This window comes from Pelophylax lessonae (genome assembly GCF_965119305.1).
Source record: "Pelophylax lessonae genome assembly, chromosome: 4".
Lineage (NCBI taxonomy): Eukaryota > Metazoa > Chordata > Amphibia > Anura > Ranidae > Pelophylax > Pelophylax lessonae.
In genome coordinates this window covers 268,278,926-268,306,454 of record NC_138771.1, presented here as the reverse complement: position 1 = coordinate 268,306,454, position 27,529 = coordinate 268,278,926, and the positions used below count along the sequence as shown (strand labels likewise).

Below are 27,529 nucleotides of genomic sequence, written 5' to 3'. Positions count from 1 at the left end.
TCGGCCATGTCCAGCTCTCCTAGAGTAACTGCCTGTCTCCTGGAGTCACCTCCATGCTCTTGAGACCGTGTTGGGAGACACAGCCAACCTTCTGGCAATGACATGTATTGATGTGCCATCCTGGAGGAATTGGACAGCCTGTGCAACCTCTATAGGGTCCAGGTATCACCTCATGCTACCAGTAGTGACACTGACCCTTGCCAAATGCAAAACTAGTGAAAAACAGTCAGAAAAGAGGAGTAGGGAAAAAATGTGATTGGCCTTCACCTGTAAAACCATTCCTGTTTTGGAGGTTATCTCATTGTTGCTCATCTTGTGCACCTGTTAATTTCATTAACACCAAAGCAACTGAAACTGGTTAACAACCCCCTCTGCTACCTAACTGACCAGATCAATATCCCAGGAGTTTAATTGACTTGATGCTATACTCGGATTAAAAAGTGTTCCTTTACTTTTTTTGAGCAGTGCATTTCTGTTGTGGCTGGGCATTCACTAATGATTTAATGTCTTCCTAACGACCTTATCCAAGAAACAAGAGTGCACATGCTTAAATTGGACCTAAAATAGAAAAGTTTAAATGTGCTACTTTATCGAGAACATATGGAATTATTAATTTTTCCTAACCAGTACCCTCAAAAATGTAACCTTTGCTTGACGTCCACCAGAAAAAATGTACTTTCTGGTATGTAACTGCACCCAGGCAGTCCTTTTCTGTAGCCTAATAACTGCATATGTGCTTTGTCAGATAATCTAAGGCACTGCTGCTTCCGATTACCTCCGTCACAAGATTTGAAGTGAGATTTTGTGATGGCACTAGTAAGCTTCTCAGTTATCTTGAGACTATGCTGGTGAGAAAGCTCTACTTGAAGTTTCACATTGCAAGGTTGTCCCTGCTTTTGTTTCTTTCATTCACCGGATCAGTGTTTCTTACACCTCTTCTGCTGCCTGGATTATTAGCCCATCAGTAATCAGATCAGCAGCAAAGCCTTGTTCCTCTACCATAATGGTCAGCTCCATACGGAGACACAGTGTGGAACAAGGAATATTTAGCAAGCAGTAACTAACAGGTCAGCTGCAGGGAGCCAACAGGCAATATTGTCAAGTAGCCTTATGCCCTCTCCTTGCCTTTTCTAGGCACAGCTTGCAAAGCACAGATCCTCTTCAAACTCGGTTAATATCAGTCTCCTGTAATTACCTGTGTAGCAGTACCCACAATATACACTCTGCTAGTCAGGACAGTAAAAGATATATTTTGTTTGGTTGCTCTGGATTATTGCATAATGACTTTTTTTTATTAAAAAGAAAATCATACTTCTAGATAAACTAGCAAATTTATAACTTTGCCTGTTTTGAAGAAATTTCAGTTTCCCCAAGCCCTTCCTTGAACCTATTTCTGAATGTTCTGAATCAGAGGGTCTGTCTTTATACAGCTATCTGGTGCAATTTCAGTGTGGTAATGAGAAAAAGTGCAGTGTCTACATCCCTTTAAAAGTGAATAAGTTTAGAGAATATCTTGCTAACATTTTCTATTACAGGAGATACCTGAAATATGACTCATATATCAGTGCAGACAGAGAAAAGCAGTTAGTCGATCAGACTAACAAGAAACTACATTTATGTGGACAGTCTGTGTCTCCAGGTTGCCATGTGGCAAAAAAGGACCCTTTGTAATCAGAGTTTGAGAAATTTTAGATTACAATTGAAAATGGGCTGTGTAGCCATATGGAGTTGTCCTTTAAAACCACTTGCCGACTGCCTAACGCCGGTTTACGTCGGCAGTCAGCCCCTCACAGGCAAAGCGACGTAGGTCTACGTCGCTAGCCTGTGATGCTCTAGGGAGCGAGCGCGCGCCACTGGAGGCGCGCTTACGGACCCCCCCACGCGTGTGCCCGGCGGACCCGATGTCCGCCAGGCACTCGCAATTGTCCGTTACAGCGGGAGAAAGGCAGGCAGCTAATGTAAACACAGCCGTCTGTCATTCTCCCCTGTGTAAGAATGGAGATCTTACGGTTCTGCTATGTAGGACCGTTGATCTCTGTTCTTACACCAGTAGCCACATTCAATCACAGTAAGAAACACGCCCCTAGGGACACACTTAACCCCTCCTTCTCAAATAAAGTTAACTCCTTCCCTGCCAGTGTCATTTTTACAGTAACAGTGCATATGTATAGCACTGATTACTGTAGTAATGTCACGGGTAACCCCAAAAGTGTCAAAAATGTCAGTGAAGGGTCCGATCTGTCCGCCGCAATGTCGCAGTCCTGCAAAAAAAAAGAAAAATCGCAGATCGCCGCCATAACTCGTTAAAAAAAAAAACAACAAAAATCTTTACCTTAGTTAGTAAACGCAATAACTTTTGCGCAAACCAATCAAAATACGCTTTTTGCAATTTTTTTTACCAAACATATGTAGCATAAAACAAATTGGCCTAAAATGTTAAAACATTTTGATTTTTACATTTTTTGGGGGGAATTTCATATAAAAAAATGTGAAAAATATTGTTATTTTTGCATAATTTACGCACTTTTTTGTTTATAGAGCATGATCAAAAAAAATCGCACAGGTGATCAAATACCACCAAAAGAAAGCTCTGTTTGTGGGAAAAAAAAGGACGTCAAATTCATTTAGGTAAAGCGTTGCACGACCGCGCAATTGTCCGTTAAAATAACACAGTGCCGAATCGCAAAATAGGCCCTGGTCAGGAAGGGGGTAAAATCTTCCGGGGCTTAAGTGGTTAATATGAGCATTCCAATTCGGTTATCTGTATCTCTACCCCCCCACAAGCCAGATGTGTTATTCACTTACAGCTGGGTTGGCCCTGAAACTTTATAAATATAGGTTATGTTACATTACAATTCAGAAGAGGTGTTGGCTACTTGATGAAATTAAATGTGGGTTAGAGTACAAAGAGTCTTAACAGAGATAGAGATATGCCTTTCCATGTAAATGTTCTATATTGTATTCTAAAGACTTGACACTAACTGACTTTTTAGTGGCTGTGACATTTTGGTAAAGCATATATTTATTGTGGGGATACGTCAACACTGGATTTAGAGACAGCCATGATCCAAACTGTCAGCATCCAAGCAAAACTGAAATATCACTGTTAACGGAGCTGGCTTTTAAAGCACATATTATAATCTGTGATTCTGTAATTAAAAATAGGAATTTTGACTTGCCTGTAAATTCCTCATCTTCGAGTAAAGTACAGGACTATTAATAGACCATTGGTAATATGCAGCTACCACCAGGTGACTGGACATTGGCAAAAAAACTTGCTAGGTTTGCCTAGAACACACCATATTACCTACTCATTCTGTGTGACTCCATTTTTTTTAGCAAGCTAAAGAAAAGATGAAGACACAGTAGGAGGGTTTGTGTCCTGTACTGTACTCTAATATAAGGAATTTGCAGGTACAAGAAGTCAAAATTCCTATTATCTTAATCACACTTGTATATATAGGCCAAGGGACATACTCAAGCAATAAATTAAGGGGTGGGCAACAGAATAGCAAGCAGAACTTCCAACAGGCCAACAAGAAAACATGGAACCAAAACAAAAACACTCAGATACCAGCTTGAAGCACCTTGCGGCTGAGGGTTGCATCAGCCGAAGCTTGAATATCCACCGGTTAAAACTTGGGAGAACATGTGATCAGGAGACCAGGTGGTGGCCTTGCAAATCTGAGAAGCAGATGCTTGATGCTGGATGGACCAAAGGACCCCACAGTCCTAGTGGAATAGGCTCTGCTAGGGAAACAAGGAACCCTTTCCTTCAGGGTATATGCCCTGGAAATTAGTTTCCTAATTCACCTAGCAATGGAGGAATGGAAAGCAGGGAGTCCTGTACAAAGGCCCACAGGCAGGACAATGAGGAACTCAGTTTTGTGAATAAAAAAAACACTAGCAAAAGACTGAATTCTCATGGAGTGGGTGGGGTTGTATGGTGTGCTCTTTGGGTGGCCAATGCAAGTTTTTTTTTTTTGTCAGTCTCCAATCACTTGAAGGTAAATAGAATGCATGGTCTATGAATAGAAATCCTGTGTCCTGCACTGTAGAATTAAGATGCATGGTTTTATGATGACCCCAGAGGACAAGGGGTAAAGCAGAGCCAAAAACATTACATATAAAATCAAGAGAATCCCTTCTAATGGCCACAAAATTAAAATCTGGAAGTATACATTTTCCATTAGAAGCCTTTGTTTCTTTAAAGCTCTTCTTTACTTTTATTGTGTTGTTCAATCCTTGAAGTCATAATATGGCAGTGACATTCTGTAGATCTCTAATACAATAATCATCAGTTCAAAATGCCTTCACAGTGCATGTTTTTGAACCAGCCTAGTAGATGCAGGGTAGTAATGCTATAAAATGACTCAAGATCCATTGGCCTTCTAGTAATATATGAACCTATCCTGTAGTGACAGTCCAAAATGGAAAACAACACGTGATGCATAGATTAAAGATTACAGCAGCAGGAGTTATCTTACCGTGATCTGGCCCTTTTAGTGCCAGTCGGGTCTGATGGTATGGAAGAATTTCTAATTTCACATTTTCAGAGGTGCTGGCTAATAGCTGTGTGGCTTCTGCTAATGTGCAGTATTCCATACTTGTGCCATCTACCGACAGAATGTGGTCTCCAACATGAAGAGCACCGCACCTAAAAGAAGAAACCATAACAAAGTAACAGTCATTGCTTTGATTTCAAAGGTGTCAATTCATGAATGTAGGTTATGCTACATACTCCAATACACTCATAATGTGCATTGATTACAGGTATTTATATGGTACAGTCAAGTCTATGCAGCACTTTTTACATATATTGTTCATTCACATCAGTCCCCGCTCTGAGCTTACAATCAAAGGTCCCTGACTAACATGCATACATACACATGCTAGGGCCAATCCGCTAACTTAACAGAGGACCCAAGCACCCTGAGGACCTGAGCACAGGAAAAACATGTAAACCCTCTGTGGGTAGTCTCATCGTTGGGATTTAGATCAATTACCCTAGTGCTGCAAGGCAGGAGTGTTAACCACTAATGCCTCGTACACACGCAACGATTGTTGGCCGTGAATTTTCGGCCAACGTCCGATCTACGGCTTGTTAGTATGATGCTTCCGACAACCGACTGCGACTTTTCGGCCGAACAAAATCTGGTGTGCAGGCTATAAAACGGCTGATTTTCCGTCAGTCAGTACAGATTTCGGCAGACAAAAATCAGATGAGCAAGACTGGGCATGCTCAGAGAAGAAAAAACACACGGAAAGTAAACCAGCACATGACATCACTTCTGAAGTTGGTTGTTGTTGGCTGAGAAAATTAGTGTGCAGTCTAGAGCACATTTCAACCAACACAACAACACTGGACAAGAGACGGCCGATTGGTCGGCCGATAATCGTTGCGTGTGTACGAGGCATAAGTCACTGTTTTCCAATATTATTAATTGTTAAACTCTTCAAATCCTATATTATGTGTGATTAAATGATCTTTCCTTGTCCTAGTAAACTTGAATTGTGATTGGCATGTAAGAAAATGTCTATTTTCTGCATTGGAAAGAATGGAGAGCTGATAGTGAAATAAAATGTTACTTAAATGCTAACCATACACAGCATGGATAGAGAAATCTCCACTCCCGGCTATTGTATTCAGGCAGCCATAGCTGTATGGATATTCGAACAGTGATGCATCAAATTCAATTTTATCACTGTTTGGTTGACAATTCTTCTACCTGGCTCCTTGGATTTTTCAATTGACTTTTGCTAGGTGGTGCCAACTGGGTCACCAACAGCTAGAATTTCATCTGATTCAGAAGGAATCAGCCATAATTCGAATTGTGCATGACCAGCTTAAATGCTTAGTACAATTATTTTCTATCTTAGGCACTTCGATTTGTCTGTTCCTGAATTGTGTTCTTCAGTATGTACAAAAGTGAGTCTTATTTGTCAAAGTAAGAAACTGACAATCAAATGATTGATAAAAGCTAGGTTTTGACTAGTCATAGGTAATTATTTTTCCTCCTGTTTAAAAATGCAACCCTATTATCACTGAAATAGATGGATCAAAATTCAAAAATCTAATTTTGATCCATGTATGGACAAAGCTGGTTGTACAGAAGTCAATCTCTCAATCGACTTTTGGATAGCTAGCCTGTTGAAAAATATTTGCTTTATCAGTTCCCCCGGCTATGGTTGATGATGCTGATGATTGTATTCTGATGGCAGGGAAGCCTCCCTACTGTCAAAATACAATAGCTCCGTGGGAGGAATTCCCCCTTCCCCCTCAAATGTGTGGATCCATTCGATAAGCTTGATGTATGTGATCTTTCCAGTTTACGTTATGGTTTTCAAATCACTTTGGTTTATTTATTGATGGCAAATAGGCTGTTTTTCAAGGGAATTTACATTTTTCAAAGCAACTTACCCAAAGCTTAGCGAATGAGGTAAAAATATGCTGAGTTCCATCATCCAATCATGTGCAAGCAAAAATACTGTTTTTTTTCCCTTTGCACATAATTTTGTATTGTTTGCAAAGTCAATTTTCACCACATTCACTAAGCTTAGGGAAAATTCTCTTGCAAAGTGAACAGCGCATGTGTCTTTAGTAACTCAACCACATTGTTTCTATGCATCATTTTCAATGTTATGTACACATTGGAAGGGGGGGGGGGTTATACTAAACACTGCAATAATAATGCAAATTATTATGAGCTCACTGAAAATACACTACACTTTATGTAAGCAATCTGTGTTATGTTCTATGGAAACATTAGAATGACATTTCCTTGTAGCTCAAGCATTTCATTTGCAACAATGTGTTTTATCATGCATCAGACAGAAATTCAATTTAGATGTCTTTCAGGACAACCACCGTCTTTTATTGGCTGCAATAACAAACTGTTACATTTTACATAGAAAAACTGTATAAATGTAGGAGAGTTGACAGTTTCATCATTCCTTTCAGCTTATGTTACAAGAATATCTTAAGGGCTAGTTCACACCGGATATTGCACAGGAACGTTCTGTGCGTTTCTGTGCACTTTACATGCAGTGCAATTTCTGTCTATTCATTTTGAATGTGCTGAAAACACACAGCACAAAAAGTATGGGTAGTAAATGTAAAGAGGAAAGGATCGTGGCTACTCCGGACCAGCCCAGGTGAATAAACGATGGGGAGCGGCCTACCTGTCTCCACCAAATCACTTAGGGTGAGCGGCTTGATGGAGGTTGCTCCTTATCCTTTATTTACCTGGGCTGGTCGGGAATAGCGGCGATCCTTTCTTCTTTACATTTACTAGCCATCTGGATTGGTGTCCGGATAAGCCTGCACCCCATGCTCTGGGACACTGGGATATGCTTTTACCTCTACTTTGAGTGGCACAAAACACATTTAATTAGGTCACATCACATGGTACTTCTGCACTGCGTTTGCACCATCATTAACTTAATACTGATACTCGCAGCTCACAACTGCAGTGCGTTTTGAACGTGGTGCAGAAAATGCGCATAGAATGCAGGTTTCCTGAAATACGAACTGTTGTGAACTGGCCCTAAAAGTTTTTTTTTACACCCAATTAATAAAATATTTTAGATCCAAGGGTACTGAAGAGCAGAAAATATTTAAATGAAATCATACTAACTCCATACCTGTCAGCAATACTTGCAGGTTTAATCTTGTCAATGACAATGACCTGTTTGTTGCAGTACATCGAGGTAGTTAGTGCTACTCCAAGGTTGGAGCCTGGAGTTTTGGCAACTTCAACTAAAAGTGGACCAGAAGCTGTCGACACAGAATCTAAAAAATAACAAAATATAAGTCTTCATTAGACACGATTTTTAATCAAGTTAGTCATGACAAAACAAAGGCAAACATTTACTAAATTTTTTCAAATTATTTTTTTTTGTTTGTAATCAGATAAACGTGAGAGTTTCCTATTCCCAAATGGCACTTTATGCTTGCTTCAGGAACAAATATACCTAAATGCATTTGAGTGTACACACAATACAATACCCAATTTTTAGGTAAAATATAAAAAGATAATTTTGCGCCATGTAAAAAGATACCAACCATGTCAAGATTTTCAATTGCCCCGCCCCCGCTCACAGGTTTTGACTGACAGAAGCTGGAGCCAATGGCTCCCTCTGCTCCCAGCCAAACAAGTGAGTACAGGGATGGGAGAAGAGCTGCTGCTGACATGCACAGCGCTGGATCGGAACTGGGCTCAGGTGAGTATTTAGGTGGAGGGAGCGGCGGGGACAGGGCTACCAATAAAACATTTTTTTACCTTAAGGAGGAAAATGCATGAAGGTAAAAAAAAACTTTTACCTTTACAACCACGTTAATATGTTGCATATTGCCTAGATCAACCACAATATCAAACTGAATTTTATATTCAAACCTATTTATTAGCCAAATGCACAAACATCATTATTGTTGAAATACAAAACAAATGAACATAACAAACTTTTAATCAGCTAGGGTAAAGTAGATGAATGTACCTCCACAAATGCAATGAAAACCAAAAATAATTACTAGTAGTGCTGTTATAAATATGCTACAACACATGTTCCTCGTAAAAAATCAGATTATACAAAACAATTATTGCAGCTGAACATTTCTGCTTAATTACTATGTGGCCGCCTCTCACATGATAACAAAGTGATAAATTTAACAGTGTGCACTGTGAATAGATATCAACACAATAAAGAAAATATCTTCCATAGGGTGTGCAGATTAAACTGGACAGGTCTACAGAAACACATTTTCATAAGGCTTAATTCAGTCGGGTGTTGACACCTGTTTTAGGTGCAGACCACATTTGTTACTGAACCTACATGTGCCGAGCTGCACACAGGCAGTCTATAGAGGTGTATTCAGATGAAGCAGCTGCCCGGGCACACCTGCAGGTCAACATTTAGACCTGTACACCAGCTCCTGCATGCAAATCAAACATGCGGTGTCCAATATCCAGAAAATTATGTTTCTGAGGTGTGGTCAGTACACATTCTGTGTACAGAACAGCTCCAGGTAGCCATATTGCATTGCATTTTCAGAAAATTACAACAGTTGCAGATTGAAAAGTAAAGGTAATTCTTAATAACATTCAACAACAATATGATTTGTGTCGCAACTGTATACACTGTATTGTTTTTGCTTTATTTGCAGATTTTTTCCCCACAAAAGTGGAGTTACCCTTTAATTAATTAAATTAACAGGTGCACTAGATGGGCAACAATGAGATGACCCCCAAAACAGGAATGGTTTTACAGGTGGAGGCCACTGATATTTATTTTCCCTACTCCTCTTTTCTGACTGTTTTTCACTAGTTTTGCATTAGGCTAGGGTTATTTTTTACTACTGGTAGCATGAGGCGATACCTGGACCCTATAAAGGTTGCACAGGCAGTCCAACTCCTCCAGGATAGCACATCAATACGTGCCATTGCCAGAAGGTTTGCTGTGTCTCCCAGCACAGTCTCAAGAGTATGGAGGAGATTCCAGGAGATGGGCAGTTACTCTAGGAGATCTGGACAGGCCGTAGAAGGTCCTTAACCCATCAGAATGACCAGTGATTGCTCCTTTGTGCAAGGAGGAACAGGGTGAGCGCTGCCAGAACCCTACAAAATGACCTCCAGCAGGCAACTGGTGTGAATGTCTCTTACCAAACAATCAGAAACCGACTTCATGAGGGTGGCCTGTGGGCTCAACACCCTCTGGTAAGCCCTATGTTTACTGCCCAGCACCATGGAGCTATTTGCCATTAAACACCCAAATTGGCAGGTCTGCCACTGGTGCCCTGTACTTTTCACAGATGAGGTTCACCCAGAGCACATGTGACAATTGTGAAAGGGTCTGGAGAAGCCACAGTGAACATTTTGCTGCCTGTAACATCGTTCAGCACGACCAGTTTGGCGGTGGGTCAGTGATGGTCTGGGGAGGCATAGCCATGGGGGGGACGCACAGACCTCTACAGGCTAGACAATGGCACCCTGACTGCCATTAGGTATCGGGATGAAATTCTTGGACACATTGTCAGACCCTATGTTGGTGCAGTGGGTCCTGGGTTCCCCCTGGTGCACAACAATGCTGGCCTCGTGTGGTGAGAGTATGCAGCCAATTCCTGGAAGATGAAGGAATTGATACCACTGAATGGCCCCCTCGATCGCCTGCCCTAAATCCAATAGAACGCCTCTTGGTCATTATGTTTCGCTCCATCTCACTCCGTTAGGTTGCCCCTCAGTCTGTTCAGGAGCTCAGTGATGCCCTGGTCCAAATCTGGGAGGAAATACCTCAGGACACCATCCGTCGTCTCATTAGAAGCATGCCCTGATGTTGTCAGGCATGCAAACAAGCACATGGGGGGCCATACAAACTACTGAGTACAATTTTGAGTTGCTGCAATTCAATTTCAGCAAAATGGACTAGCCTGCTGCATAATTTTCTCACTTTGATTTTTGGGGAGTCTTTGAATTCAGCCCTCTGTAGGTTGATCATTTTCATTTCCATCCAACGATGTGGCATCCTTTCGTTCCTAACACATTACCCAGTCCATATCAGTATAGATATCCAGCATGATATTTTTCCCAATTGAGATCCGATGTGTTTTCAAAGTGTTACTTTCATTTTTTTGATCAGCGTAATATATTATATATATATATATATATATATATATATATATATATATATATATATATATATATATATATATATACACACACAGTATATATAGCTAGCAATTAAGATTACAAGTCTGTTAGAATGTATGTTACAAACAGGAACTCCCCAGTTTTCCCTGAAGAAGCATGCATTGGCCCGAGAAACGCGTTAAAATTTGACACCTGCATTATGTTTATTTATATGCAGATAAGGTGTCTGGGGAATATATAGTGAAAGTGCCATTTTTACTTTCAGCAACATGACTGTAACAATGTTTTCAATGCAATAATGTTTAATGAATATAATAAAATTGTTTGATTTATGTAACATATTGGTACCTTAAAAGTCTTGTAGCTTAGTTAGGTTTTTCTACATGTTGTATACGTTTGAAGATGTGGTACCTCAGGTAACAAATAGGAAAATGGGATTGCTACACCTTCTTCTGGTTTAAGTATAACCTCAATTAGGAAACTATGTGACAGGACTGTGACATGGAGAACAACTGAGAAACAGTAAGAGTGTTGTCATCCAATAACAGAAGTCCGTGTACAAAGTACCTTCATGGCAGGATCACCAGGCGTAGCTTAATTAAAGCTGCAAATTCAAAAACATTGACAATTGCCTTTTGAAATTATTTGCATTGGTAAGGTTGATATTTACATTTAGAGACTGGGTTTACAAATACTTTAGTTATGCAAGGAAGGCTAAATTATAAATTGAATTAATTGAACACTATTAAATAGTATTTTTACCTATGCCATGAAAACTGAACTTTGTTAAAGTAAACATACACAGAAAATCTACAGTGACTACACAAGCAATCCATTTTAATGGGTACAGTTCCTGTACATTTTGACAGTGCTGGGTTTATAGAAACATGTCTTATTAACAAGTTATGTCATGGGGTTCTTTCTTACAGCTTTCACAAGATGTTGTAGGAATGAGCTGACTCTGGAATTTAGGAAGACAGAGAAGTTAATAGAACTTGTACATCACTATTCCCAGTTGCCTAACCTGTCTCTTTAAAGAAAAGTGCCATTCAGCCATCTGATCTGGAAATCTTTACACACAAAGCACTCTATTAAATGCAAACAGATTAAAACGTGAATAGCCTAATGTTTCCACCTATTCTTAGTTTGTTAACGGTATCTGTGCACAAGATGGCATTCGAAAAATGGCATTATCATCGTTATGAAACACCAAATATCAATATGCATAAAGTAGTATTAAATCCTCTTTTTTAGCTTTAAAGTAATAATGAATATGTTGCAAACATACAGAAATGCAATGTGTTTTAAAACATTTGATTCCAGTCACTGATTTTTAGGCATACAAAAACTGCTTCTTCTCATCCTCTAGCATTGCTTTCCCAAACCTCCAGCCATAGCGACGGCACACTGTAGAGGTTACATGAATGGCCGTGGTGAGACCACAAGTCCCATTATTCCTTTGCACCATTAACACAAGACACATGACCAGCTTAGGAGTTAAGTTGTTCTCTCTGGTCACAGCTACCAGCCAATAATTGTAGAAGCGTGTGATTCAGCTACTCTCAAAGTATTGAGCAACCTGAATGTGTGGAAACATCAGGCTGCAACGTTAGGCCAAGTGCGCTAGTAATGGTGTCACCTGGGGATCCTGCACAAGAACAAAGCCACTCTATGAACAAAAGCAGGGGTTAGCAAATTTCACCATGCAAACTGCAAAGATGACAGCGGGAAAACAGAAAGCAATGATAAAACAAGGTATGCGCATATCTTTGCTGTTAAAATGTTTTCATTGGAGGGCTTGATCAGACTTGAAGATCTGGACTACCAAAACACAATTCCTAGTTTATGATGCTGCCAAACTTGTGGTGCTGTTCCCAGGAAGCTCACCTTCTAATGATTTTTAATATGGAATATATATATATATATATATATATATATATATATATATATATATGTATATACATACACATTAAATAAATGAACTGAATGCAACCACCCCCCCCCCCCCGATGAAATCGCATGAAAGAAATGCTCTGAGGATGTATTGTAACATGAACAATACAAATAAAAACACATGTGAAGTATGACTGGGCCTTTGGAGCATAAACACACCAGACTGAGGCCTAGTACAAACTAGTCGTTTTGTACAGCTCACGAAGAGCTGCTGTACTAACTATCCGACATTAGTACAGCAATTTCCCCTGCTAGTCTATTGTGTTGACATAGGGACGCCCAGTCCAGCCAGCACTGATCGGGAGCCGATCGGCAGACCTTTCTCGGTCATACCCCTTTAACAGAAGCCGGCACGACTGCAGTACACATGGGACGAATGTTGGCCGGTTTCTACTGAACCGAGCAATGCTGCCAGACATTTGGCCCGTGTGTACTAGGCTTAACAGACAAGGATACTGCTCCTTATTTTCAAGAAGTGGCCATTAATTACAGGTTAGAGCCAAAAGATTTAAGGACAGTCACATGGCTGAAAATAAAGATCTTATCTTGTTAAAGATTCTTCAGATCATACAAAAACTCTAATGCCTAATAAATACAATGAGAACATCAGATGAATGAACATCTGTTTTTTTTTTTTGCATGCTAGTCTGATAAAAAAAACAATAAGTTACTAAAGTTATGAAAATTCTCCTAAGACCGAACACAACTTCGGAAGTGATGTAATGCATTGTATTGCATGGTGTTGCAGTCTTTAGTTTCCGAGAAATACTATACTAATTACATGAAAATCATTCGTTCGGATATTGTGTGAGGAAACATTTTCGTGTTCGTCCCTTTGAACATTTTCACATGAACTGTCATGATCTGGTCATGAAAGCTGTGTACTAACAAATAGATTATCGGATGATCGTTCAGAATACTTTTTTTTGTCCGATATTCTCATTGCGTGTACAGTAGGCTGCATTCACAATTGAGCTAAGGGGATTATCATTTCAGAAAAGCAGTCAACTAAGTATAACAGGCACACAGTGCTTATAAACATTTAAGGGTGGTTATTAAAATTATTAAAATAAATATTAAAATTAATATTAAAATAAGAAACACAAACCCTGAAATTCATTAAGACTGGCACAGGCAGATTTTGTAAAAGTGTCTCTCAAGCATTCTAAAAGTAATGAAAAATGTGCCAAATTCATACAGCTGTCTAAAACTTGAATTTGGCTAATTTTGTGCCGCTCTTAGGAGGAACGCTTTTAGAGACACTTGTGTACAGATACCGTTAAAATGGCTCTGAAGCAGTTTTTCTCTCTGTGCACCAAAAGAGAGTTGGTCTTCATTAGCTCCACTCTACATTTGGTGTATTCAGTGACACACAATGTAAAAAGGGTGCATTTTTGAACTACCGGAATATGGTGCATGAGTTGCTGTCAGAACTAAGTGTCAAGTATACAAAAGACACGCCTTACTCAAATTATTTAGCCATTTAAGCGATTGTAAAATCGTGTTAAAAAAAAAAAAACATATTATACTTACCTACTCTGTGCAGTTGGTTTTGCACAGGGCAGCCTGGATCCTCCTCTTCTCGGGGTCCCTCTTTGCTGCTCCTGGGAACTGGAGAAAGTGCAACAAAGGGCAACCAAACTGATAAGAGGCATGGAGGAGCTCAGCTATAGAGAAAGATTAGAGGGACCGAATTAATTCTCTCTTGAGAAGAGATGATTAAGGTGGGAGATGATTAACATTAGTATACAAAATTTATATAGCGACGACAGTTTACGCAACGCTTTTCAACTTGACGGTAGACAGTACAACTACAATACACTTTAATGCAGTGGGAATCAAAGGGCCCTGCTCATTAGAGTGTACAATCTAAGATGTAAAAATACATACGTGGTCCATTTAGTGAACCTGGAGTTGAGTTATTCACTTTAAGGTCATCACATATGACAAGGGGCCACTTTTTATGTCTGGAGGAAAAGATTTAACCTCCAAATACAGAAAGGCTTCTTCATAGCAAGAGCTGTAAAAATGTGGAATAGACTGGAATAGACTCCCTCAAGAGCTGGTTCTGGCCAGCTCAGTAAATTGTTTTAAGAAAGGCATGGTTTCCTTCCTAGATACACATAATATAACTGGATACTAATATTTATAGGTAAAGTTGATCCAGGGACTATCTGATCGCCTTTTGGGGGGATCAGGAAATATTTTTTTTCCCCTGCTGGAGCAAGGTCGATCAGGCTTTATTGGGTTTTTTTTTGTATATTCAAGTGCATCATAAAAAAAATGAGATGATCAAAAAGTTAATTTACTTTAGTAATTCAATTAAAAAAGTGAAATTCATATAGTATATAGATTCATAACACACAAAGTGATGTATTTTAAGAACTTCTTTCTTTTAATTTTGATGCTTAAGGCTTACAGCTAATGAAAACCCAAAATTCTGTATCTTCGAAAATTAAAATATTGCATATGACCAATAAAAAAAAAAGAAAAAAAAAAGAAAAAGGATTTTAAATTCAGAAATGTTGGCTTACTGAAAAGTAGGTCCATGTACTATTGCCACTGACTTTTTACTAAAATAATAAAAAGGACTAACACTCACAATGCATAGATGGGCATACAAGAGTCTTAACAGCATGCATATACACAGTGCAGATGTCAGCACAGCCACATGGTGCCTGGCCCCTTCCAGTGTGATGTGATCACACAGGTCCCACCTGCCACACGCGGCTAAATTGTATAAGCCAGGATAACATGGCCAGCTTTCTTAAAACCTGGATCATATTGTCATAAGCTCACAATGTTCTCTATAACCTTTTGTTATTTTTTAAAAAAAAAAAAACAATAAAAAGTATTTGAAAAAAAAAAAAAAAAAAAGAAACTTGGACCAGATGGCACCTTACAAGTACTCCCCATATCACCACATAATGCATAACGCATCCACCTCACTAGCCCTTCAAACCTGATTGAAACAACCCCTATACCCCCTTGCAGTGCTGACTGACACAGGCAAACCTACACCCAGTAAGAAACACAGTCTACTGTAACTTATAGGTAAGATGAAAAACATTACCCAGCTCCCGTTTAAGAATCTATAAACGTATGCATCGAGGTATAGAGGATTCTACCATCCCTGAGGCCCCCCACACCCCTCTATCCAGTTACCTTTCTCTTTCCTCACCCCATGCTTTGCCATTCCTCAAGTACTGGAGATTCCTCCAATACGATAACCTCTCGCCTCCAACACCCTTACAAAGAACCCTGTCTCACCCCTCCCTCTCCTACATTTCTCTACCCTAAACCGTTCTTTCCCACTTTACATTTTTTTAACCTAAAAAACACCCAGACCTCTCTTATAAGATTTTTGTATTTACTCCTCACTGCCCATCGCCTCTGGATTGTTATCTTCAGGAAGACCAGGAAGGAGGGGAGCACTGGGGGACTGAGCACCCAGCCCACCTTCCACTTGATACAGACATTCTTCACAAATCTGAAACCTCAAACCAAACAAGTTCAATTTTTCTGGGAATCTCTGGGAGGTTAAAATGACCTGCCCTACCTTGTTACACCTTCAAGTACCTGTTCTAAAATACGCTAAAAACATTTACATACAAAGAAGAATAAGAAACTACATGCATTGAGTTTGTATTCTTCCACCTTGTGCTTGCATAGATGTCCTCTTTATATTCCAGATTTTTCTGCATCACTCCAAAAACATGATGGTAGGCTAATCAGCCCAAATGAACTGTGCCCAAGATAGCTGCCTCATCTTCTAAGTGCTCGGATTCCTTTTGGGAAACAAAGCATTATAGAATTGCAAATTAAAATTAAAATGTGTATAGATAGAGGAAAGAAGGTTTTGCCATCAAGGTTTTTTTTCTTTACTGTTGACCAAAATAAGGCACACAGCCTGAACCCACCAGGACACCTCTCACAAAATGTATATCCAGAGGGAGTGCGCCTAATTCCAGCCATAGAGGAGGGGAATCTCGGCCGGTTCAGCAGGAACTGGCTGAGATTCAAACCGGCTAAAGGCAGGCTGAATGTACCGAGTTGATCGATCGATCGATCAACTTGGGTACAACCAGTCTACCGGATTTCACTTTCGATTATTACTAGCTCAGCACATACACCTTCCCTGCCTGGGAGAAGACAATGGCCCGGCAGGAGGGATTCCCGCATCAACACTGTGTGCAGCCACAGGAAAATTCACGCAGTCTGTTGCCTGCTTAAGGAACTTTTTTAGAACTTGACTCAGGTCAAAATAAAATCACCAGGGATTGGCCTGCTAACAAGGCAGACAGAATTCTCTGAACGACACACACTTCTCATAGAACTCTGAACACGGAGTCTAGCAGATAATAAATTACCAAAATGTCTTGAGCACCATCTAGATTTATCTATACCTCTCTATATACAAAGTATATAGTCCATCCCTGTAGCCCCATACAGGATTTAAAGTATCATAGATCCATAAACCAAACCATGGGCATCCAGTTAATCCAGTTAGAATTAATAGAACTAAATTTCACCTGTTGCGCTATGAACAAAGCTACCAGTCTCTGGAGTCTAAACTACTTGCCAGAGATACTTCCAAGACTTCGCTCTTGGGCTCTCAGTGTTCTAGGACGCAATCAATACTGGAGCGAGCGGATGAAATCGTGTTTGCAATGGCATTGTGAAGTTATAAAATCAGTTACTGCTTAGTAAGCTTTGCAGTTAAATGTCAGCAATGAAATACCTTCCAGCTTACACTGCAGTAAAACTAGAGCTCTGATTTTTAAAATGAGGCTTTTATTAAAAGTACAAAAAATGTGCATCAGAACACCGGAGGAAGCAACACATTTATTTTCATGATTTGGGACTATCTACAGTCTAAATGATATGAGTTATTCACAGTCCAATTCATTTGGTTTCCTGATCCTTGAAGAGAAAACTACAGCTTTGGAATTCTAGAACTGTAATTTCATCTCACACAAATGGATGACAATACACTAAAGCTAGAAAAGGGGAATTGAAGGCTTGCCTCTGATTGCAAATTACTTGTTTTAGCCATACGTTGCACCATTCAACTGTCCCTCGTTTGGAAGGACAGTAGCTCTAACTCAAATACTTTTCTGTCCCTTTTGTTATAGGATTTAAAGCTATAACATTTAGGTGAGATACTAAAATACCATTTAGCCCACCTTTTTAATTACTTTGTTACATATTTTCAAACATTTGAACTGTGCTTTTTTTCAATTATAAAGTATAAGGGCCTAAATGTAAGGACACATCTTTTGTTTAAACATTTTGGAGGTAAAAAGCAATCTTCCTTTCCATCTCTAAAAGATGAAGGGGATAAATGGATTTTTGTAAGATCTTACCGTAAAATCCTTTTCTCTTAAGCTCATTGACAGACGTAGTCTTCTTGATTCTCAAGAGCTGGGTTATGTTGTCTCCGCAGGAGTAGGACTAGGCAGAAAGACAAAACGTTCTGGCTCCACCTTAGGGGCAGTCCCTGAGGGTATATCCTCCCTCTCTCTGCTACAGGGAATCAGTTCTGTTTTAAAGCAGTACAGAGAATTTAACCCAACCCAACTCAATGATAGAGGGGCGGGTACTACGTCTGTCAATGAGCTTAAGAGAAAAGGATTTTACAGTAAGATCTTACAAAAATCCATTTTTCTCTATCGCTCATTGACAGACGTAGTCTTCTTGATTCTCAAGAGCTGGGACATCCAGAAGCAGTGCCACAAATGAGGGGTGGGATTGACAAAATCAAATCCAATCTAGAAGGCCCAACCGGTGCCAAACTAGAAGTTTTAAAGGCTCATTATAAACAAAGAATGAGACTAAAGAAAAATTTTCCAACGGAAAAAACCCTCGAGGTAGACCACTGGTCTCCTCAAATTGCGGCCTGCAAAACCTTGCGGCCAAACGATGTTTTGTAAAGGTATGCACCGACGACCAGGTAGCCGCCTTGCACACCTGGACCACTGACGCCTGATGGCGAAAGGCCCATGACGCACTAAGTGCCCGAGTGGAGTGCGCCTTAACAGGGAACGGGGGCTCCCGACCCTTAATAGAATAAGCCTGTACTACAGTCTGTTTGATCCACCTGGAAATGGTCGCGGCAGATGCAGGCAACCCCTTTTTGGGTCCATCTGGGATCACAAAACGTGAATCCGTCTTGCGAAACGAGTCTGTCGTTTTCAAGTATACCCTGATCGCCCGGACCACATCCAAGGAGTGTAAAGCAAACTCCCGAGGATGACTGGGCTTAGGACACAGGGAAGGTAATACAATTTCTTCATTCAGATGAAATTCTGAAACCACTTTTGGTAGGAAGGATGGATTCGGACGAAGAACCACCTTATCTCTATGAACCACCAGATATGGTGAACGACAAGATAATGCGGCCAGTTCTGACACCCTGCGTGCAGAAGTAATAGCCACCAAGAAGGCCACCTTCTGGGACAACGTAGGTAGAGGAATCTCCCTAATATCTTCAAAGGGAGGTTTCTGAAGAACCGACAACACTAAATTAAGATCCCAGGGGGGTAACGGCGCGTGCACTGGCGGAGCCAGATGTCGCACCCCCTGGATGAAATTCCGCACCAAGGAATGAGTAGCCAAAGGCTTCTGAAAGAAGATAGCTAATGCTGAGACCTGACCCTTGATAGTACTCAAGGCCAGTTTCTGCTCAACCCCTTGTTGCAGAAAAGCCAATATTCGACTAATCGAATAAGACCGAGGACGGAACCCCAAAGGTTCACACCATGCAATGTAGGACTTCCATGTGCGATGATAAATCTTTCTGGAAGTCGCTTTCCTTGCTTCAACTAGAGTAGGAATAACTGAAGCTGACAAACCTTTGTCCTTCAGCACCTGGGTCTCAATAGCCAGGCCGTTAAAGCCAGCGATCGTAAAGCAGGATGGAAGATCGGTCCCTGAGACAGTAGATCCTCCCTGAGAGGAAGTCTCCACGGGACGTCCGCCACCAGTCTGACCATGTCGGCGTACCAAGCTCGACGAGGCCAGTCCGGAGCTACCAGGATTACTGGAATTCCTTCCTCCTCTATCCTGCGAAGAAGTCTTGGCAGTAACGCGAGAGGAGGGAAGGCATATATTAGCTGGTATTGCCCCCACGGGGCGATCAGTGCGTCTGCGGTTTCTGCTAGAGGATCGCGGGAGCGAGCCACGAATCTCTGAACTTTCCTGTTGAATCGTGATGCCAACAGATCCACATCCGGGGTGCCCCACCGTAGGCACAACTGGTGGAAAACGTCTGGATGGAGGGACCATTCCCCCTGATCCAGGGTCTGACGGCTGAGATAATCTGCCTGCCAATTCTCCACCCCCGGAATGAACACCGCAGAGATTGCTGGAACAAATCGTTCCGCCCAGCGAAGAATGCAAGCCACTTCTTTGGCCGCTCGGACACTCTTGGTGCCCCCCTGGTGATTGACATAAGCCACGGCCGTGGCATTGTCCGACTGGATCCGAACCGGGCTGCCCTGGAGCTGCTCGGTCCAGTGAATCAGACAAAGTCTGATCGCTCTCAGTTCCAATACATTTATCGGTAACCTGGATTCTTCCGGGGACCAAAGTCCCTGGACAGATAACTGACCGAGAATTCCTCCCCATCCGGATAGACTGGCATCCGTGGTCACTATCGTCCAATATATTGGCAGAAATGACTTTCCCTGGCTGAGCATCGGAGACCGAAGCCACCAGACCAGAGACTCTCTGGTCTGTTTGCTCAATCGGATCTGATTGTCCAGGGATTCCGGATTCCGATTCCATCTGAGAAGAATCTCTTGCTGAAGAATTCGGGTATGGGACTGGGCAAATGGGACTGCTTCGAATGAAGCCACCATCAACCCCAGAACCCTCATGCAAGTCCGAAGGGAAGACCAGCTGTTGGACAGTAACAACTGGACTGCTGATTGAATCTTTCGGAGTTTCCCTACCGGAAGAAAAACTCTTGTCCTGACTGTGTCTAGAATTAGACCCAGATATTCGAGCCTCTGGGTGGGAACCAGAAATGACTTTTGCTGGTTCACCAGCCACCCGAATTCCTGTAAAGAAATCATAGTAATTTCTATGTTTTGTAGCAAGGTCTGAGGAGACTCTGCATGAAGCAGAAGATTGTCTAGGTAACCAAGGATCGATATGCCTCTTTGGCGCAGAAGTGCCAACATTGGGGCCAACACCTTTGTGAAGACCCGCGGAGCCGTGGCGAGACCGAAAGGTAACGCCACAAACTGATAGTGGTTCTCTTCTACGGAAAAGCGTAGAAACCGCTGATGTCCTGCGAAAATGGGAATGTGAAGATAGGCGTCCTTGATGTCTATGGACGCTAGGACATCCCCTGGATGCAGGAAGGCTGCTACTGTGCGAATGGACTCCATTCTGAATCTTCTTATGTTGACAAAAGAATTGAGTGCTCTTAAGTCCAGAATTGGACGCACTTTGCCCTCTTTCCTGGGTATTGTAAATAGGTTTGAATAAAACCCTTGAAACCGTTCTGTCCAAGGAACGTGGACTACCACTCCTTGTTGTAGTAAATCTGTGACTGCTCTCCGCAGATCTTCTAAACGATCTGAGGATAGTCGGATATTGGAAGGGAAGAATCGCGCCGGTGGGAGAGATCGAAACTCGATCTTGTACCCTGACCTTATGACTTCGCAAACCCATTTGTCCGGGATTCTGGAAAGCCATGGATCCGGGAACCGGCGAAGACGTCCCCCCACCCCAGTTATGGGTGGGGGCGCACCTTCAGGCTTTGGATGGTTTATCTTCAGGTCTGGAGGGGGCGGGCTTTTGCTTGCCCGACCAACGACCCCTGACGCCTCCTGCAGGAGCTTTGGAGGACTTAGTTTTTTCACCCGCGGGACGAAAAAACCTCTTGTGAGCAGAAAAAGAAGGCCCTCGTCTTTGACGAGTTCCTCTACCTTTAAAATTTTGCGGTAAAAAGGTGCTCTTTCCACCCGTGAGATCTTTAATGATCTCATCTAAGTTGGCTCCAAATAGACGCTCTCCTGAAAAGGGGATATTAGCCAATGCTTTTTTGGAACCTTGGTCGGCTAACCAACCTTTTAGCCACAGTGTACGCCTGAGAACCACTGCCGAGACTGATGCTCGCGCCAATAATGGAGTGGCGTCTAACGCCGCATCACACACAAACTGTAACCCCTGTATCATTTGTTCCAACAAATCTGATACCACCTGAGGGACCTCTTCTAAGTCCCGGCGTAACCACTTGGTCCATTCAGTTACAGCCTGCGAAACCAGACCAATAGCTATTATAGGTCTGAAAGCTGATCCAATCAAGGAAAACATGGTGCGAGACATAGCTTCTATCTTGCGATCCACTGGATCTTTAAAAGACGGAGCGTCTTCTAAAGGAATAACCGTGGCTTTATTCAATCTAGCAATTGGTGAATCCACCACAGGTGGTTCTGTCCATTTCTTAATAAGGGTTTCCTCAAACGGATAACGCCTGTCAATGCGTTTAGAAATAGTAAAAGTGCGTTTTGGCAGACGCCATTCTTCTTCGATTGGATTGCCAAAACATTTGGGCAATGGAAAAACCTTCGCCACTTTGATGCGTTTTTTAGTCCCAAAAGGGATTTCAGTTTCAGCTATTTTCGATGGAATACCCTGTAACCTTAAGGTCTCTTGAACAGATACAATGAGTGCGTTTACCAACGCTTCCTCTCGGGCTATGGCGGATGCCGAAACATCCTCCTCACTGTCTGAAGAGACAGGATCCGAGACACCAATCCCAGATGAAGTACCTGCAACTGCAGAAATGGGCTCAGAGTCTGAATCCGAGGTTTCAGATAATATGGGGTTAGGCGGGGGTCGCTTTCTTGCGCCCTGTCCCTGACAAGCCACTTCCACCCGGGACACAAAAGTTTCCATAATAGCTGACAATGATTCAATTGTCAATGGGGTGCTGGAGGATCCCGCAGACCCCTCGAGGGGATCCGGAGGAGATACATGAGTGGCAGGGTCCATGTTAATTCAGGACACCTTTGCCAGCAAAACAAAAAAACTTTTTCTTTTTTTTTTTTTTTTTTTTGTGTGTCTCCCCCTAGCGCAATAGCGCCCCTCAGAGTACCTGCTTCTCGATCCCACAGAGAGAGAGAGAGACCCCCAAGGCTCACCAACCGATGCAGTGCAGTTTCCAACCAACTGCAGTCAGCGTCTGTCTTACACAGACTGGAAGGAGCTGTTTGCTTTTTCCCGGGTAGAAGGACGTGGCTCCGCCCCCTGTGTACGCCTTCCGGCGTTCCCAGCTCTCCACGAGGTAGCTGGGCTCACAAAACATGGCCGCCCCCATAGAAGAGACATAAGACTCCAAAAACATGGCGGCCGGCGTGACCTGAGGACATACATGCATTTGGTCTACGGCAAAATGGCGGCGGACCGCCGAAATCGTTTTCCCAGCACATCCACCTGCATCTCTGCTAAGAGGCGATATATGGATCTACAGGAGATACACTACACATAAGGTAGGATTATACCTCCTATGTCTGCTGTAATGTTACAGTCTGCTGGGTAGAGTGTTAGCTCTTAAACCAAGTCCACTTCCCACAAACACATGCTGTATTACAAGGGGGACTTGTAAGTATCAGATATATACTGACCATATATGGAGGGGCCCATAATACATACTGCCTCATAACGAGGAAAAAAGGGAACGTTTACTCACCATACCGAACCGACAGGCACCCTCTCTTCACAATACTCTCTCCACCGGGGTGGGGGTTTGTGGACCACTCCGGACGCCTCGACTCTCTGGTTCCTGGCGTCCAAGCGAGACTTTAAACTCGCAAGGTCAGTCCCTCCACTGGGACTCCGTCGCGGCCGACCCAGCGCGGAGCTCTGGTCTGCACGCGCTCGTAGGCAGAAACCGGGGTGACCACTGGATCTCAACATCCAGCCCGTCGCCCGGCCCCGCATACTTACTTGAATGTGTCGCGGCCGACCAAGCGCAATGCCATGGTCTGCGCGTGCTCGTAGGCCGGCTGGGGTGACCACAAGTGTCGCCCAGTCCGGCATTTTTGCTTGAAGATCTCACAGGAAAAAACACTGGAGAAAACTACCTAAAAAATGTCTTTTTCTTAAAGAAAAAAGTCTTGCCAGGACCAAAAGATCCCAGCAAGGAACTTGGGTCCTTACTCCTGACTAGACAGAAAAAAACTGATTCCCTGTAGCAGAGAGAGGGAGGATATACCCTCAGGGACTGCCCCTAAGGTGGAGCCAGAACGTTTGGTCTTTCTGCCTAGTCCTACTCCTGCGGAGACAACATAACCCAGCTCTTGAGAATCAAGAAGACTACGTCTGTCAATGAGCGATAGAGAAAATATATTTTAAAAAAGGTTTTTAAGAACACAATATTATCAGAATTAGAAAACCAAAATAACAGGCAAGACTGCTTTGCTTTTAGAAACTAATGTGATGCCAGATGTACCTCATATGTTTACTATTTCCCTTTACATATTGAGCCCACTGGATTTGCATGATTGTATTCCCTGTGCATTAAAGGGGTAGTTCAACCAAAGGAGATATTTCAGGCTTAAAGAAATGCCTTAGGCCTGTTTCACACAGGCTTCAGCTGTATAAGAGCAATGTGAACAGAAAGCTTTGACAAAGCATTAACAGCTTTCAGCAAGCTTTGTTAAAGCTTTTAAAGTACCATTCAGTTCTAGTTTGTAAATGTTGAACACAGATCCTAATGGGAGTCTTGATTGCCTCTTTAAAGTGGAACTTTTATTTTTTTTACATTTCCTCAGTTACTTTCTGGTTTCCAGCCTAGGCAAACTAGGTCATACATCCCGGGAGTCTTCAGGGGTGGGGGAGGATTGGTTTTCTCAGCTAAGCACACACTTCTTTCTGCATGCCTGTGCTAAGGGCAAATGGATTCCAAAAAGTAACTGCTATAAATCATCTGTCCTTATTCAAGATAGCCATGGCCAGAAATGCTAGGGGGTGTTTTTCAAAGTGATTTGAAAAAAAAAAAAAGTGTGGAGACATGGATGTATGGCTCAGTTTGCTTTGAATATTCAAAATGAATTAAATAGTGTTTTTGGTTTGTGGTACTCAGATGCAGTGTAGTTCTACTTTAAGCAAGCCGATAGCAGGCTTCAGCCTCTTAAAAGCCTGCTAGCAGCTTAAAGTGGCAATCAACACCCCCATTAGGATCTGTGCTCAATATTTACAAACTGAAGCTGAATGGGCCTTTAAAAGCCTCAACAAAGCTTGCTGAAAGCTCTGCAGATGTTTTGTAAAAGATTGCTGTTCACACTGCTTTTATATAAGCTATTATAAGGCCACTGCTTTGATTCCCATATTGCGTGGGCAATGCGTTTTGCACACTCACATATACATGTGGCAGTGCAAAGTACGTTAGTACTTTTTTTTAACTGTATACTGATTGGTTGCTAAGCAAACTAAAAAATATTGTGGATGTAATCAATAGATAACAAGCAATTACTATTCTTTTACTTGTGCCACTGAATAGAAATATCAGACTGAGTGTGTGTATAAAAAAAGACAACCATTCCTCATAGTTATGTTTTACAAAAGACATCGTTGAGGAAAATAAAATAGGAAGAGACATTGCAGTGCGTTTTTGTGACACAGAGATTAGTTGATCACACCAAAGCAAAGCATGCAAATGAAAAATGAATCATATATCAATTATTCATGTGCACGGATGTGGTAGTCATTAAAATATTTACACCACGGTTCTAGCACTTACAAGCTGAGTTGATTTATTGGATACTTAATTGCTTGCGAAACACTAATTTTCTAATTTATTAACATCTTCATTACTAGGGAAAGCAGCAAGAGCAACCAAAGAGGAAAAATGCAGTGCAGCAAGAGTTAACTTCACTCTCTAAACACTCTGGATAGAAAAGAGTTTTCATTTAAAGATACTAAATATACTTTCTAGTTACAACGTGGCTGCTAAACAATTTTTTTTCATCTATTATTTGACACAACATTATTGTATTTGAAATTCAATACAAAACCCATTCTAAAAAAAAAGAAAATTGGGATCTTTGGACACTTTCAAATCAACTGGTGCACACTATTATAGAGGTTTTCAACGAAACTTGACATGCATGTCCTTGCCTTAAAGTGAGAGTAAGCTCCTTTGGTTTATTTTTACCAATAGGTAAGCCTATAATAAGGCTCATCTATAGGTACACTAAATTTATCCTAAACATGCACCGTTTAGCAGATATTTACTTGTGAAAGCTACCGGTGACGTCACCGGCGCATGCGCTCTGAAGAAACTGCATACCCATGCAGTTCCTTCAGAGTCCTGTGCTGTGAACAGCGGCTCCTGCGTGCATGTGTGGGAGTGGCATCATTGTGGCTCATCCAATCAAACGACCGGAGGCCATTTTAAATGCAGCCACTCTGCCCAGCCATGAAAGTTCCAATTACTCTATATGGGCAAAGTCCTTGGCGATAGAGTTTAAGAATGCCTTTTAGTTCATCTCATAGGTCTGGGACATAGGGGAAGTGAGAGTAGTTCCCAAATAGGCCAATTTGTTAGTTTCCCACTGGTAATTAAAACATGATTTGAGGGTCAACAGGAGATCCTTAGTTATCCCATGAGGAAGGACAGAGGATTTTGTTATGTTGAGTTTATAATTGAATACCTTTCTAAAATGCTCCAGGACAGATTCAATTGCTGTTAAAGAGGGTAATCAGTAAGAATCAAGATCACATCGTCTGCGAACAGATCTAATTTGTGGGACTGGCCATACACCGTAACACCTTTAATCAGGGGAGGTGATCTGATCAAGGCAGCTAGAGGTTCAATAAGAAACTATTGTGGGGAAAAAGGGACATCCTCGATCTGTCCCATTTGTTATTGAAAAGTGGTCCGATAGGGAGCTGGAGGTGTAAACTTGAGCAGAGGGGAAAGTGTATAGTGCCAAAATAGCATTTTTAATGAGGCCCTAGAAACCACATTTGGACAAAGTGGCTAGAAGGTATCCCCAATGGACCCTATCAAACGCTTTTCGGTGTCTAGCACTAAAAAAATTACGAATCTCTGCTATTCCTAATAAGTTAAACATTCTACTAGTGCCATCTGCTGCTTGTCTACCCTTTACGAAACCGACTTGGTCGGCTTGGATTAAAGTGGGGGAAATGTTCAGAACTTGATTGGCAATTATTTTTGCATGCAGCTTTAAATCAGTATTTGTTAAAGAAACTGGACAAAAATTGTGAGGGTGATCAGGCGCCTTCCCTGGTTTGGGCAAGTTGACTATCTAAAGCTACTTTTTGCAAAGTGTTCAGTAAACTGTCTGCATATGTGATTTCTCCTATTTGTTTGGATCTTACATTGAAATATCAGATGGAAATCAGTTAACGAAGTGCAATAGCCATGGAATTCTTATATACTGTGTCTATAGTAAAAGTTCACAAAGATTTATTAATGAAATAATGAACAAGCTCATTTTATTTGCTGTTACAATCCTGATGCAATGTGTAAGCAGTGTGGGCAGCATCCTACCCTTAATCCAACACCTATTTACCTCATCAGCAACCAAAATATCTGTGTCAAAAGCGATCAGTCTTGTCAGACATCACAGTGCAAAAATATAGACATGGAAATCACTGAGATATTTAAATATTACCTATCAACACAATCTTCTCAGTTTTCTAAATTAGAAGGAATTTTAATATGCAAGTAAACAAAGCCTCAGAAAACAAATATCCAAAATAATTTTCAGTTTGTTTCCACCTTTCTTGAAAATGTATCTGTCAGGATAGAAGTATGAGAGCTGACACTGCTTAACCACTTGCCGACAGCCCCTCACAGGCAAAGTGATGTAGGGCTACGTCACTAGCCTGTGAGGGTCTAGGGAGCGAGCGCGCGCCCCCGGAGGCGCGCTCCCGCGTGGTCACGGACC

At 41.7% G+C, this 27,529-nt stretch overlaps 1 protein-coding gene across 12 annotated transcripts in view; it reads right to left on the bottom strand.

The window, feature by feature from the left end:
* GRIP1 (glutamate receptor interacting protein 1) overlaps nucleotides 1–27,529 on the bottom strand; it is a 1,071,013-nt gene that overhangs the window by 170,356 nt on the left and 873,128 nt on the right. For all 12 annotated transcript variants that reach the window (XM_082255180.1, XM_082255172.1, XM_082255177.1 and 9 more), the window contains exons 8-9: nucleotides 7,645–7,792; nucleotides 4,488–4,657 (exon numbers count right to left, since the gene is read on the bottom strand). In XM_082255180.1, the coding sequence (XP_082111306.1) occupies nucleotides 4,488–4,657; nucleotides 7,645–7,792 (318 nt within the window). The remainder of the gene's footprint in view (nucleotides 1–4,487; nucleotides 4,658–7,644; nucleotides 7,793–27,529) is intronic.